This window comes from Siniperca chuatsi, linkage group LG3, assembly GCF_020085105.1.
Source record: "Siniperca chuatsi isolate FFG_IHB_CAS linkage group LG3, ASM2008510v1, whole genome shotgun sequence".
In the NCBI taxonomy this organism is placed as follows: domain Eukaryota; kingdom Metazoa; phylum Chordata; class Actinopteri; order Centrarchiformes; family Sinipercidae; genus Siniperca; species Siniperca chuatsi.
Window position 1 is genome coordinate 6,007,327 of NC_058044.1, and position 15,247 is coordinate 6,022,573.

Genomic DNA, 15,247 nt, shown 5'->3' on the forward strand with positions numbered 1-15,247 from the left:
ATTAACTTCAACACTTATGACAAAAGAAATCCAAGTATAACTTTATTTGTGCCACAAAATACTCACATTTCTTATTTATTTTGTTAAGAATTTCACCACTTTTACTTCTTAGGAAACATCATATTTTATCTATTACACTGCATACAGCGTAGAGAGAAAACAACATTCCTGTGACAGTGACACGTGAGTGGCGATAGTGGTGCAGTTTTTGGTTGTTTATTCACTTATGAATAATATTAAAACAATAAAAGATAACAGGGTTACAAATAAAAAAATAAAAAGATCAGATAAATCCTAACATAGATTTTTACAGAGGTCAATAGCATATTCAACTTCATGGTCGTTTTAATATAGCTGCCATAGAAATATAAATCGGTAAAGTTTATATGTATTTTCTACACACCTGAACACTATGCCTTTGTACATCCAAATTTTTGTCATAAATATTGTTTATTTAAATAAACAAATCTGTTAAATAAGGCAGCGTTTGACATAATCTGCATGTATACACCCTTATTAAACAAGTAAAAATGTCTTGAGCTATTGTACTAAAATGGCTGAGCATCATACTGTCACTGGCAACACTGCAATATAAAAACCCTTTCAGCAAAACACAGGTAGACATATTCTGTATCCTTCTCCCTGAAAAATGTCACAATGAGCGCAACAAAATATACATATTTTTTCCACATTTTATTCTAAAGTTTAAATGATAAAAAACAACCAAAGCATACTTTGAAACATTAAGACTGGATTTAAACCTCTTACTTTATTTTTTTCTGTTTAATAACATGTCAGTAATTTTGGTTTTTATTTACTTTTATGTTTTGTCATCATTTAAAGAGTGTGCAGGTAAATATTACATGTGAAATATGAGAAATAAGTATGATAAATATGCATAATAAGACATTCATAAAAAAATACATTCATTAAAATCAACCCACCTTTGAGAGTTGAACACTGAACATTAAATAAATGTCCATATGATTTAACATGCATGCATTAACTGACTTTCTAGCTGTCAAGCTCTAATGAATCCTGCACATTCTACATATTGTATAGTATAACATTTACTGTTAGGCCTACTGAACAGATTTCTGTCTATTTTTAGCTCTGTTCCTGTCTTACTGGCATATAGCCATCACCAGAGGCCTCCACTAACCTATTAGTTGATATTAGAGCAATCCTCTCCAGTATATGACTTGGCAGAGGTCGCACAGCTGGACTCAAACCTAGCCCAGAGAAGTTCAAAGGCAGTGGTGTGAAAGAGGGCAAGGAGCATGGTAAAGCACTGGAAGGAGGTGAAGGAGGAGGAAACAGGAGGCTTGTAGATTCAGTGGACTTATGGAGGTCCCCCAGACCCTCCTCCTGACTTACCTGCTCCTCGCCCCCACTGCTATTGCCTGAATCCATGCTAGGGAGCTCGGGGCTGTCAGCCTGCAGCTTCTGGACTTGCTCATAATCAGAACAAACCTGAATGGACCCTTTGCCAAAAATACCTCCACTGCCTCCAAACAGCTTCTGAAAATCTTCTTTTCCATTATCTCCCTCCCTCTCCTCCTTGCCTTCAGGCCCCTCATCATGGCTATCAGTCACACTGATGCTATCTGCCTCCAGGCTCTCTTGACTGACTTTCTCGCCACTGCACATGCCTGAATCTAGACTCTGGAGCCTCAAGCGCTCAACCTGGAGCTTCTCAACCTTCTCATAGTCTGAAATTACCGGCATAGGCTCACTGTTGTTGTTGCCTTTGCCGAGCAACTGTAGGATCTCCTCTTTTTTCCCTCTCACTTCATCCCTATCCTGTTCTGCATTTTTACCTTCACCTTGACTACCAACAGGTCCATAAGGTGTATCGGAGGCGCAGGGCTTCAGATTCCCTGCAGTGAGCGATGAGACAGGAGGAGGAGGACACAGCTGGGAGTAACTGGGGTTGAAGAAGTTGGAACTGGTTGACTCGTGGTTTCTTTCGCGTCTGATCTTCTGTAGTAGTTCCACCTCTGGCCCGAAGGGTACAACAGCATCCACAATGGAGGTTATCTCTACAGAGTCGATTTCCACTGGTTTCAAGAAGGAATGAAAGGATTCGCTGGTGAAGTGGGGGCTCAACCAATTCTGGAGGAGAAAAAGTCAGAGGAGCGAGAGGAGGAATTGGAAAGGTTAAAAATACAGAAGAAATGAAATCTGCACTAGACTATAAGGTCGTAAAGCTGCATAAAGCTGTCTGTCTGTAAATAGGCAAATACCCAGTGTTTAAAGTGTTTCTGTCTCTATTCTCTGCTGCTACAATGACACAGTTTTAACATTTTCGATCATAAAGGTCATATGTCTTTTGACTAATGAGTAATTTTCTTCTGTTTGGTTTCACAGCCTCCGTGGGCTGTACATCCTGCTGTTTTGTGTCATGTTGTGCTCTGCCTTTTTAAAAATGTGTTGCTATCTTTAAAGCTGCACTTAACAATAATTTTATATTACCCTGGGTCAAATGACTATGGTTTATCACTTTGATATCAGCTAATTGTTTTGGATTTTCTGGCTTGAAAATTTATGGTCTTATTTCCTGTTTTCCCAGGAAAAGAATCTCTGATAAACCCACTGTATGCTAACTGCCCAGCACCAAATGACTGAAAAAACAAATCGCTGAAAGAAAGATGAACATCTATCAGCCGAAGAGCCAGACACTTTTCTAAGAAGTTGGTGGACACCAAAACAGAGCTAAAAGAAGAGTGAATATTGGACTTATGTGTTGACTTAGAGACTATCTATATAAATACTAATGATGCCCCCTCTCTTCTAAATGTGTAAATAGGCAATTGTCTGCTAACATGTTCACCATAATAATACATTTATGTTTTGTTTACAGTTTGTTCTGCTGCCCTCAAGTGGCTAAAAAAGTTTTTACAGTACATTATAAACTATTTTTGAGAAAGCAAATCTTGCAAAACTTAAAACAATTGAAAAATGTTTCCACTGTAAATCAAGTCTGTGTTTTTATCAAGATTAGTCTGCAGCAAACTCTGATTTAAATTAGTTCATGAGAAAGATTTCATAAGCTTACCTGGAAATTTACATCCTGCAGGAAAGACTTTGCTGGGTTCGGCAGTGGTGGACCTCTGATTCTCTTTACCATGTAAATCCTAAAAGACAGAATGACATAATCTTAAAGCAGAGTTGTCTGGAAAAATATACTGCTTTTGAACAAAGAAGATCAGCATTTACAATATATTTGCATCACAAGTGACACAAATGTCTTGGAAAAATACTTACCAGGTAGTTTTGTCAGTCCTAATGACAGCCAGAAACAAGGCAAACACTGCCACACATGCAACAATGCCAAAAGCAACCCCAGCAACATCTGACAAACACAGGACAGAGCATGTCATGTTAGTTAAGAGGAAAGCATACTGTATTTATCCCACTGTAAAGAACAAATCTGGGATGTATGATTTTTATGCAATTATCCTGATACACAATGACATTTTAAGCAAGTAGTTACCCAGATCTAGAGCAGGTAAAGACTTAGAGTACATCTGTTTAATCAACATTAAACATATACTGTAGAGGCACTGCAATAGAGAATGTCGCATCCATTATCATTTTTCCAAATGATATTGTGATATCAGGTATGGCCAGTCCTGTGCTGCCAAGATTAGATAAATACATATTTTAAAATAAATTGACTGATGAGTAATTACAAAAAGCAAATAAGAGTATTTCCCATGTGAGAAGAGTTCATTTGCAAAAATGGATAAAAAAAACATTCTTAAAATAAATAAACTAACACCAATTTGATTGATATTCCCTGGAGTGAAGAAAAACATGATTTAGTAAATTAAATAAAAATGGAGTGAATGTTTTTGCAAATGAACCCTTCTTTTCTTTATCCAACTGGTTTTCTTAACAGGAATTCAAAGCAGAGCCATGAAACAAATTTGCAAATGGCAAAATTTTACCCCTGAACTTGACTTCAACGGGCGTGACATCAGTAAGATGTTGCTTTCCACTGACTTCATTTGTTAAACTAAACTAATTAGCTTTGTTCATATTTGGCAACCTTTACCTAATGTTGGTTTTGTTCTTCCTACGGGGGACTCCCAAGATGCAATGGGGCTCCAGTCACTCCAGGTTGACATAGCTCCACTGACCTTGGCCTGCACTCGAACACGTGCCTCGTACCTCTCCCCTTGTATCAGTAAATCTTCGTTCAGCTCCACTGTGTAGCTGCAATCCCGTTCTCGCTGGTTTTTCCGCACAGAGGGATCCTGACAAGGAAGAAACAAATTTGTGGATGTTTCAAAGGATGTTCATGTCTGTTCATTTACATACATACACATACTAACATAGACACAAAATATATACACACACTCCATGACTGATCCTCTTCTTTCCACTGCAGTTGGGAGCTGTAACATGAGATTCTTTGATGCTTGCTAACTTGTGGGAACCAGGAAATTGTGGTAAAGTTGATATCTGGTTTTGGCGGAGGATTCAGCTTTACTGTAGTATCACACACACATAGTTTGTTTTAGGTCATCATGAATAGCTCACAAGGTAAGTCACAAGGAGGCGATACATTATAAATTGTACTCACTGTGACAAGCTGGCTTGTAGTAAATGTGCAAACTTTCATTCACAGGTTTACAGCTCAGATTAATGGACAACACATCTGAGGTCATAAACTGAGAAAAAAAAATAAGAATAGATGATTGCTCTTATAATAATATACTTATCAAAACAAAGCTACAAAGTGCTTCACAAAGCAAGCAAAGAACACATAAAACATAACATAAAAACAAATAAAACACAGCAGTAATAGAACAAAAATATTAGATGAACCAGCAATAAATAATAAAAACTAGAATCAGATAAAAACAGGGAAACAGCTAGATCTGCCCAAAGGTAAAACTATTAGATCTAAAAGAAGCCACTGACTCAGAGTCTCATTTGTTTTGCTTTCAAAAAAGCTCTGTTTTACAGTAGTCTTATGCTGGAGAGTCTGGAGCACATAAAAGGCTCCTGCCAGAGGATCTTAACCCCTAAAACCGCAAATTGTCGTCTTTGTATGGGGAAAAAGATCTCAGAAATAAGATATAAGGAGTCAGACCATTAGAGTAACTAGAAGGTATCTTGTTACCACCTTAAAATCAATTCTAAAATGTACCGGAAGCCAGTGTAAAGAGGCTAAAACCAGGGTGATGTGATCAAACCTATTATTAGTCTTCTCATCTAACTCTCAGCAAAAAAGCAAATATACACATTTCTTAAAGTGTTGAACTGTTCCTTCAATGTCCACCGATTCATTCTTCTCTAAATTGATATGTATGGATATTAAAAACATTTTTCGAAACAGGGGTTAGTAACAGTAATGTTTGGTTTCTACAGAACTTCTCAGACTCACAGTCCAGTCTTTTTGAAGACCAGGGAGCAGTTCTTTAGTGTTGGTCTGGAGACATCAACAGGCTCCAAGTTACAGGAAGTGCTGTACTTATATGAACTGGAAAAAATAATTTCATTGTATATTTCATTTGCATGCACTCATAATGTTATTTGGGTACAGAGTAACTGTATATTTGCATCTACCCTAAGTACATTTTTGTCCAGTTTTTCTTTTTGTGACTGCTGTCCTTACCCCGTGTCTTTTTTGGCATGTATTGTGCACACAGTGTCTGCATGGTCAGACACATATGTGCTGTTCCACACACAAGTGATGGTACGATTGAAGTCATTGTAGCAGGTGAGATCTATGAGAATGAATAGAGATGAAATGAAATTAAAATGATCACTTTCAAGAGCTTTTATGTTTTATGTTGTTTTGAGATTAGTCTCGTGTAACAAAAGATCTTGAAACCAATTATGCTAGACAATATAACAATATAAATCAAGTTATCAAAAAATCACTAACTTTTATCTGGGAGGCTGGGACAATCCTCCATTCTGACGGTGCAGACATGAAGCAGAGCAAGAAGAAGAAACAGCAGAAGGGTTTTCTTATTTCTCTCCATTTATCATGTCATCAATCTTCTATTTTGGGAGATCTCAAACCACCGGGATGGTTGGTTTCCAAAGCTGGATGACTCGGAGATGTGGGGATTTGATGGATTGTTCTTGCTTCAGTGCGTAATTCATTGCTTCATCCTTTTTGTCATCCTGTGTAGATGAAAAGATACAGCTGTTCATAAGGGACAAGTGTAATCAACAAGATCTTAAAATCAATCCTAAAACCAACAGGGAGCCAATGTAAAAAGGCTAAAACAGATGTGGGGATGACACAAGAGAAAGCATACTGTATAAAAGCATGTACAACAGTTTCTGCATCCTCGTATTTTTGCAATATTTTGTGGTATTTGTCAGTTTATTTCTGCACACACACACCAAAATACCTCTGACCAGAAATACAGCAAAAAAGAGTTGTGACACCAACAGGTGATCGAAAAAAACAGGAATAGAAATATTTCAGATCCTGCCTCAGTTAGTCTGCTCTGGTTCCACTTACACAGACTAATAAAACACCTGTTAGAATGTACAAGATTTATTTTGAAAAATATGATAAATACCCAGTGTGATACAGTGATAATGTGATACTTTGTAAGGACATTCCCTGTTAACGCAGGCTTCAAAGGTCAGCAATTTTACCTTTTTTATTCGAATCTTTCATTTCATTGTCTGATAGATTGCAAACAGCATCGTCCTAGCTGGCTAGGATCCAGAGTCCTGCTCAACAGCACTTAAAGCCACTGTTTAAATTTATGAGTAATTTAACACCAGTCTGAAAAGCAATGTTTTGCTGCCCTCTCTGGTTTAATGTTTCATGCCTCTTTCACTTCTGACCACACCCAGCATCAAAGATTGTTGCAAGGTGATAAGTTAAACCACTGAAGTTAGCAAAAACAAGATTTTCAGGAGGTGTTAAGTTATTCTTTAAGCATGGAAGTTTATTCTTGACTTGTAGGAGCTGCATGTGTAACAAAATAATCAAAGCTCAAGGTACACTTACATTCACTAGCTGTGTCAAAGGTTTGTGCTTTCAACCACATCTCACAGCCCATTGTCTACTACATTTCATGGCCTAAAACATTGCATGGCGATTTTGACTCATTGCCAAATGACAGGACCACTGATTGGTCCTTTACTAACCACCCAACCTGACACACCTCCTACCCTTTGTTTAATGTGTATGTATCATGTGGCCTCCCATTAAGCACAGTGCACCAATCAGACTACAAATGTAACTTGGACTTTATTGTGTCATCCTTGACATTTTTGTAGTTGTGTGTGATTTAATGTGCTTCTTCTCATAATGTCAAATAAACTAAACCAAACTTGTATACTACTTGAAATGCTCTTTAGACACATTAAGTGAAAAAAAAATGAGGACCAAGAATAGTGCCAGTTACAGCAGTTGAAACATGAATAATCATGCTGTCAGTAAACCACAGCCTGTTTCATTAGATGTGGGTGTAGAGCTCTACGAACCAAATGACTTGAAGGGAAAAACATTTTAATGATAATGTGCTTTATTTATATACAGTCATTATACCAGTGTCTCATAAAAAATAGGAAAATACCCCACATTTAAGCAGAGCAGCTACCTTCCTGCTCAGGTATCACATCCTCTCTTATCACCTGATAATACACAACAGTATGCGTGATATTTCACCTCTTATATGTTAGAAATTAACAGACTAAATCTTAGAAACAAGCATGAAATATGAACTTTAGTGTCCTACCTGTTGGTGATGCTGCTCAGTATCTGCTTCAAAGCACTGGTTTCATTCCATTTGATGCCCTGTGAAAGAACATCAGACAAATAAGGTTTTTCCTCTCAGTAAAATGGCAAACCACCCCTCCGTAAAGAGGAAAGATAACTAACGTTTGCACTCTTTGAGGTCACTACTAAGAAATGTAATCACATATCAAGATCTTATGTCCTTTCTCGGTTTGTAACCACCCCCACTCCCAACTAAAACTTCAGAGTGTGAGAAGTCATCTTCACCTCTTTTTGTGGTGAAGTATGTTAACACTTAAGAGCAGTTTCCTCTTGTATTTTCCTATGACTAATAAATAAGGACATATTCTAATGGCAATACTTGTTGTGCACCTGTTTCTATAACTAGAAGTTGATACAAGATTTCAGTAGGAAAAAACTAAAAATCCACAACACGGTCCTAAAACAGGTGGATACTGGCTACTTCAGTGTTGATGCTACAGTTTTTATCACCTGTATAAGTTAATTTTTTACCTTCCTTTACTTCCCTGCAGCCTGTCATTTCCCCAGTATGTTCTATGTATTTACACTGTGCACACATACACACACATAACCACAGTATGATGTTCAATATTGTTGGGAGAGGGCAAAGGTCATGGATGCATTCTGCTGGTGCTCCCTACCCAGCCAGCCATTGAAAGAAAAAAAAGGACTTGACTTAAGGACTGAGAATGAGAGACAGAAGAGTTAAGCTTGCTCAATACCTGAGCATCTGCAGAAAAGGGTAAGATGGCTACATGTGTAGGTGAAAGGGATATGGGCCCCTTCCTCTTTCCTCTTTCCTAAACGAACAGATGTTCAACCTGAAAACAGTTATAACTGCTTTTCAAAATGCCTGTGTGCTACTGTGTAAATCCTCAAACAAATTGACAACCTAGGTGATAGGCAGGGAGGTAGCTTAGTAGTCTTAGTAACTCAAGCCTCGTGGCAGAACTTGTGAGCGGTTAAATAGCACTAAAACAATGGGAATGGGACTTCATTGGACCGTGGCCTAGGCTCCTAAGCAGGGCCCGGATTGACACTCGCATTAGATTTTGGAGTCCATCAGAACCAGTCAATATCTAAAATTGTGTTTCTTCTTTGTTTTTCCACATTTGCCCTTTGTGGCAAATATTCAATCAATTGCTTGTTGTTGCTTTTGCATCTGAACGACACTGACATTTAAACCCTGTCAAAAACAGGAAGAAAAATAAATGTGTGTGTGTGTCTCAGGTATGATTTGCGGTATGTGGTTATTACAGCCCACTGCAAACCGACCCACATACACTCACAGCCCCAAATACAAAAAATAACTTTCACTCTGCACAATAACAATAACAGTACCTTTTTAAGGACCTTTGAACAATTCTATTTTTGGTCATGTTTCTTAAAGCAAACTTGTTTTTCTTTTTTGCAGTGTGCACACAACATATATAAATATATTTTTCTTTTTCCATTTCCATGCACAGGGGAAGGCACAAGTTCTTGCTGACACCTGTTCATGCGGTTTAACAAAGGTCAGGGTGTTTTTTCTGAGAACCCAAATGTTCCATTACCCTTCTAAGAATGGCGCCAGATGTTCCAGGTTGGTCTGGGTGGCGCTGGTGGAAGGCTCTGATGAGGGACTGGTCCAGAATGTTCTTCAAAAATTCAAGACCTCTCCTCCGGCCCGTATCCCTCCCAGTCGACCAGGTGACCCCGGCCTCTACTGCTGAGGCTGGACCATCAACAGACGCTTTACCGTGTAGACAGGCTCACCATCAGTGATCCGGGGGGTGGAGTGGGTCTGGAGAAGGGGCCCAAGGTGCTCGTCTTAACAGGCTTGACCTTGGAGACGTGGAAGGTGGGATGAACTCTCATGGTCCTAGGGAGCCGTGGTTGGACTGCCACAGGATTGACTACCTTGGAGATGGGGAACGGGCCAATAAACCTGGGTGCCAGCTTGCGGGATTCCATGTGGAGAGGAAGGTCCTGAGTGGAAAACCAGACCCTCTGTCCAACCCGGTAGTGAGGAGCTGGCGTGCGATACTCCAGTCTCCAGTATAAGAGGTCAGCACACCTGGAGTAGTGCAGGCCTTTCTCCAGGTGAGGTGGCACCAATGCACCAGCACCTGAGCAGACATGCCGCAACCTCCTCTTCCAGATCCAGGAACAAAGGTGGCAGGTACTCGTACACACACTGGAACGGAGAGAGGCCTGTGGCTGAGACAGGGAGGGAGTTATGAGCATACTCTTCCCAAACTAATTGCCGGCTCCATGAGATTGAGTTATGTCCTGTCTCCAACTCCTGGTTATAATGTTCAGTCTGACCGTTGGACTGGGGGTAGAACCGGGAAGAGAGGCTCGCTGTGGCTCTGAAAAGCCTGCAGAACTCCTTCCAGAAGCAAGAGGCAAACTGGGGGCCCCCGGTTGGATACCAAATCCTGGGGAAGGCCATGTAAACGAAAAATATGGGAGATCATAACGTCTGCCATCTCCTTGGCAGAGGCGAGTTTGGGCAGAGAAACAAAATGTGCTATCTTGAAAAAACTGTTGAATATCACAGAGTTACCTTCAGACTAGGGCAGTCCAGTGACAAAGTCCAAAGAGATGTGGGACCAAGGCTGCTGTGGCACCAGGAGGGGATATAATAATCCAGACGGACACTGGTGAGAGGTCTTATTCTGGGCACAAACTGGACAGGCAGCAATGAACTCCCTTGCATCCACCTCCATTGAGGGCCACCAGAAGCGCTGTCTGAACTGAACTGACGGTTTGCTGGACCCCCGGATGGCAGCTCAGCTTGGAGGTGTGCACCCATTGCAGGACCTGAGAGCGCTGAGTGGCCGGGACGAAAAGGCGGTTGGGAGGGCACCCATCAGAAACCTGTGTCCCACCCAATGCTCGTCTGACCTCACTCTCAATGCCCCAGGTCACAGCACCAACCACACAGGATCTGTGATCTGTCCAAACCAATAATGGCTGCCCTCCAGCCAGTGCCTCCACTCCTCCAGCGCCAGCTTGCCAGCCACCAGCTCCCAGTTGCCTACCTCATAGTTCCTCTCTGCTAGCGACAATTTCCTGGAAAAGAAAGCACACAGGTGGACCTTGTTTCCCTGAAAGAGGACCACCCCCACCTCCATATCCGAAGCGTTGACCTCAACAATGAACTGGAGCTTGGGGTCTGGCAAAGTAAGGATGGATGCGGAGGTAAACCGTTCCTTGAGGGTTCGGAAAGCCACATTAACTTTGGGGTTTCACAGGAACCAGGTGCCTGGGGAGGTGAGGGCATGCAGAGGGGCAGCAACAGAACTGTAGTTTCTGGTAAATTGTCTGTAAAAATTTGCACACCCCAGAAATCTTTGTTTTTGCATAGCTGAGCGAAAACAAGGTGGTTAAATTTTAATCATAATCCATTTTTAAAGTCTGTTTGTCAGTTTAACTGAAAGTTAGGTCAGTTTCAGTGAGAGTTATTATCTGATAAGAAAGCATCAAGCAGAAGTATGTTGCTATGATTAACTATAGTTTAACATAACTTATGAACTGATGTACAGCAGTGGATAAACTGTACAGTTTTAATTGATACCTGCCTGAAAATCAGAAATGAGTATTTTCCACAGCAATGGCATGATTTGGAATAATTGTCTATGTAATTGTGTCTGTCTGTGTCTGTGAAAACTGATGGTAAATAGTGCCAACAACAGAAGATGATGATGATTCAGGATATCATTTTTATATTTGAAACAATATAGCCTATCTCTGGATTTCAGAACCAAATTAATCGAAACGTAGAGCCCAAGTTATCCACTGAATTATGTTCCTGACTGAACTACTTTTACGTAATTTGGTATCTAAAATGGACGATGTCATGTAATACACAGCAGTGAGACTGTAAGTCATTGTTTTGTGACAAGTAAGTCTCAAGTGTCCACATTTATATCCAAAGTCGGAAACTTTGGGTTTCGTACCACAAACAAATCATAATAACTTCAATTCAAAAGGGGTACAGCACCAATTTTACATGTCAGCTTTATGAAAGTGCAAAACTCAATTGCCATAGGAGTTGGCCACATCTCATGATCATTTTCAATCACATTAACAAATCAAGCAGTCTTTCTAGTCTTACTTTGTCAGCCACTATCTGATTGTCAGTCTACGTCTTTCAAATCTCTTCTTCCGAGATGCGTTTTCGTTTATATCTGTCTTCTTCTGACATTTGGACTTCCCCTAACCTGCTCCAACTCTGACATGAAAAAGCTGACACTCTGCTCTCTTTCTCCTTCAGACAGAAACACAAGCACAGAAACAACCACAAACTACACACGCACAGAAAACACAAAAACCACTTCCTAACCCCCTTTTCTTCCCAGAAAGCTACTGTTGTTTCCAATAAGAAAAAAAAAAACCTCGATTACTATCCACCAAGTATGCTCTTCCTTTCTTGCACTCGTATATAGAATTTTTGTACAGTATATGAACAAACAGCATATTTTGTTGTTTAACTTGGAGGACTTTGCAGTAGCCACTTATTATATTTATAATTAAATAAATGATGATTTTAAGTGCCTTGGGAGTGTCGGTAGGATTGTTAAACAGGTTGCCAGACTTAGGCCATATTCAAACATACTTTAGCCCTGTGTGGAAAAGGGCAGCCCCCCCATTCATTTGAATGAGGCCTGCAGTCTGGCGATGCAGCAAAAGTTGAACTAGGCTCAACTCCTGCTGCAACGCAGCGCAACATCATCTAGCAAAGCTAGATGACCAGTGCGCTGCGGTGACCAATTATACATACATAATAATACATATATAATATATACAAGAGCACTTTGTAACATAAATGCTGTATTTATTCTGTTTACTTCATGATTGTTTGTGATGAAAGATAAAATAATTGCAGCTGTGATAACTCTCTAGAGTCGTAAAATCCTCTGTCAGAGTATTGTAAACCTCTGTGCAGTGTTTTGCCATCTGATAAGCCTTGGTCTTTGATAAGCTCAAGGATCTGTTAGTCAAACTGGACTTATTACCCAGCCACTTAGCTGTCGACAGTTGAGTTAGCTGAGGTTGCATGCGGATACATGTGACTACTTTTTGGCAGGTTAACAACAGAGCAGGGGCAGTGTGGGTGCTTCATATTTCCTTACGGATTGTGGAAGATGCTGAGAGGAGCACATTCAAATCCGCAACCCAGCAGACACATTTATAGTATTATATACACAACACACATGGCATAAAAAGCCATTGTTGCTTTGGTTATAAGCATGTGGGGTGATGGTGGGAGAAATTAACATGACTTGCAACAGCAGCATGAAGCATGTAGGAGTAAGCGGCATAACCTGAAACAGCAGCAGTGACATGACTGATCAGCAGAAAAAGAGTGTGGGCTTGTCAAGTTATTTATTCAAAATTTACAGGATAGATTGCCACAAAATGTGTTGACATTCTTGGTTCAGACGATTTATCCCAATAAATTTGTTGACCCCTGATTTTCTTCTCAAACATTAATGTTCCTCACAGGATGAAATGTAATAACTTGGATGTCCCATTGACCTTTCTTCTAATGCCAGCATCAGGTCAAAATTTCCATTTGTCCAATTCTTTGGTTGGTAACATTAGCATGTTAGCATTGTCATTGTTAGCATGCTGACATTAGCATCTAGCTTGCCTAGTGTGACTGTAGACTTGTTTATTAGGCAAAATAACATGTTAAACTACTGATATGGCTTTTTAAACACCCCAAGAGTTATCTGAGTCCCTTTCATTCTCTCTCTTTTGCACTCTTTCCTCACTCCCCCACTGCATTTGCTTTTCCCTCTGTCTATCGCTTTCTCCACCTTCTCTCACCTTCCCACATATCAAACACTCTTTCCCACAAATACCTGCTTCTCTCTTTCTATCTCTAATTAACGTCTAATTACCTGTCTTTTTGTATAAAACTTGTAGTATATATGGCAGGATGTCATAGTTTATCTGAGCATTATATATCTCTGGCTCTTACTTTGAAACAGACACCTTGTGAAGACTTTTATGCAAAAATACCTTCAGTATTTTTAAAACATAGAATTAGATGGTTCACAGGCATGACTATATCACAACCTCTAAATTGTCTTCTTTAAGATTTGGCTAAAAAAGTTTGTTTACACAATGACATACTTGCAACCCAAGACTTCTATTACCTGTCCAAACGCCAGAACTTAGCTGTCATTGTCATATTTCATTGGCAGACCATTTGAGACCATTGAAAGCACTTCACTTTGTTCAACAAATGATGTTGTTCTACCTCTTCAAAAGTTATTCTATGCACATGTTTGCCTGAATACTAATATTTACAGTTCAAGGGGTCGTTAATAAAAGATTCTGATTGTAGTATCTCTGGTTTGTCCTAAAGCTCCTATGTAGCAGTGGTAGCAAGAGGACAATGAGTTCAAATGATTTTGTCACACTTAAACAATTCTGATTAGAGTACACACTTATTGCCTAAAAATCATGTTGAAGACAGTGGCAAACTTCAATGGTATATAAAAAATGACATGTGGTTCTAGGTTTTTTAAAAATTGATTTAAGAAAAAAAAATTTAGGACTCAGTTACAAAACTGGATAAAATAACAACATTTTAAACAGTGCACTGCCCCTGTAGGTCGATCTTTCTCCACCACAGTGCTAGTGGACCTCACCATGTTCACAGCGAGATAACTGAAATAATTCTTTATCATCACACTCACCAGTTAGGGCGAGTATGAAACGGCTACTCCCTCAGTCTGGAATAGCAGAGTTGAAGAATTTGGCTCCTTTTTGTGTTATCTGTAACATCCGTTGTCCGAGAATATTTGGTCTCTATTACCCAACAATAACCTCAACTTAACAAGTTGTCATTTAAAACAAAAAGAGGAAGACAGGATTGTACAATCTTCACTTCCCTTTTATTTTAACTGTGTTAACCATGAGTCTTTGTTTGGACCAGTGTCAGGCGTTATTTGAACAAGTAATTACATTCACCTGACTTTGTTGGTTTCTTTTCATACATAACATGTTAGAGTACTTATGTGTTAACACTTAAAGAAATGTTTTAACAAAATGAATTTAGGTGCCAAGTATGTTGTTGCTCATTGTTTTTCATGCAATACAAGACTATTTTTCTGATTTTAATGGTGACACTGTTCACCGCTGTTTTGAGAAAGAAGGTAAAGTGAATTATAAGAGGTGTAAAACAAACATGCTGAGTTACTAGTAATATAAAGTGTAATATTATTTGTCACCACCAATACTGTCTGGGAATGTGTGTGTGTGTGTGTGTGTGTGTGTGTGAGAGAGAGAGAGAGAGAGAGAGAGAGAGAGAGAGAGAGAGAGAGACTGTCTAATCAGCATATTGAATTTTCAGTTCACAGGTCTGAAGTCCAACGGTCAAATTCAAAGCACACTTTTCTACTAGCTTGCCAAACTAGACTCTGCTCTCAGGTCAGTTTTGTGCCCCCTCCAAATACATATACTCACATATATTTCATGAGGAGTAGATGTACATGAGAT

The 15,247-nt window shown here is 39.5% G+C and overlaps 1 protein-coding gene across 3 annotated transcripts; it reads right to left on the reverse strand.

The window, feature by feature from the left end:
- Positions 1–29: 29 nt before the first annotated feature.
- On the reverse strand, positions 30–15,135 carry LOC122871607. 3 transcript variants are annotated; one of them, XM_044186926.1, is made up of 11 exons: positions 14,446–15,135; positions 7,728–7,786; positions 5,903–6,147; positions 5,630–5,741; positions 5,399–5,494; positions 4,592–4,679; positions 4,364–4,497; positions 4,061–4,262; positions 3,268–3,355; positions 3,059–3,137; positions 30–2,115 (listed from the first exon to the last, which is right to left on the reverse strand). In XM_044186926.1, the coding sequence occupies exons 6-11, from the start codon at positions 4,674–4,676 to the stop codon at positions 1,108–1,110; spliced, it is 1,596 nt and encodes a 531-aa protein (XP_044042861.1). In that variant the 5' UTR covers positions 4,677–4,679; positions 5,399–5,494; positions 5,630–5,741; positions 5,903–6,147; positions 7,728–7,786; positions 14,446–15,135; the 3' UTR covers positions 30–1,107. The 3 variants fall into 3 exon arrangements, with proteins under 3 accessions (XP_044042861.1, XP_044042864.1, XP_044042875.1); XM_044186929.1 differs by lacking the exon at positions 14,446–15,135 and adding an exon at positions 9,301–10,984; XM_044186940.1 differs by lacking the exons at positions 4,592–4,679; positions 5,399–5,494; positions 5,630–5,741; ... (1 more) ...; positions 7,728–7,786; positions 14,446–15,135 and having other exon boundaries at positions 4,366–4,503.
- Positions 15,136–15,247: the final 112 nt, after the last annotated feature.

Bases quoted from the DNA above. Each gene is read 5' to 3' on its own strand.
- LOC122871607 (XM_044186926.1), bottom strand. From the start codon at position 4,676: ATGACCTCAGATGTGTTGTCCATTAATCTGAGCTGTAAACCTGTGAAT. The intron at 3,356-4,060 runs GTAAAGGTTGCC...TGTGTTTGTCAG, and splicing joins AAGAACAAAACCAACATTAG to ATGTTGCTGGGGTTGCTTTT. The intron at 3,138-3,267 runs GTAAGTATTTTT...TCTGTCTTTTAG, and splicing joins AGGACTGACAAAACTACCTG to GATTTACATGGTAAAGAGAA.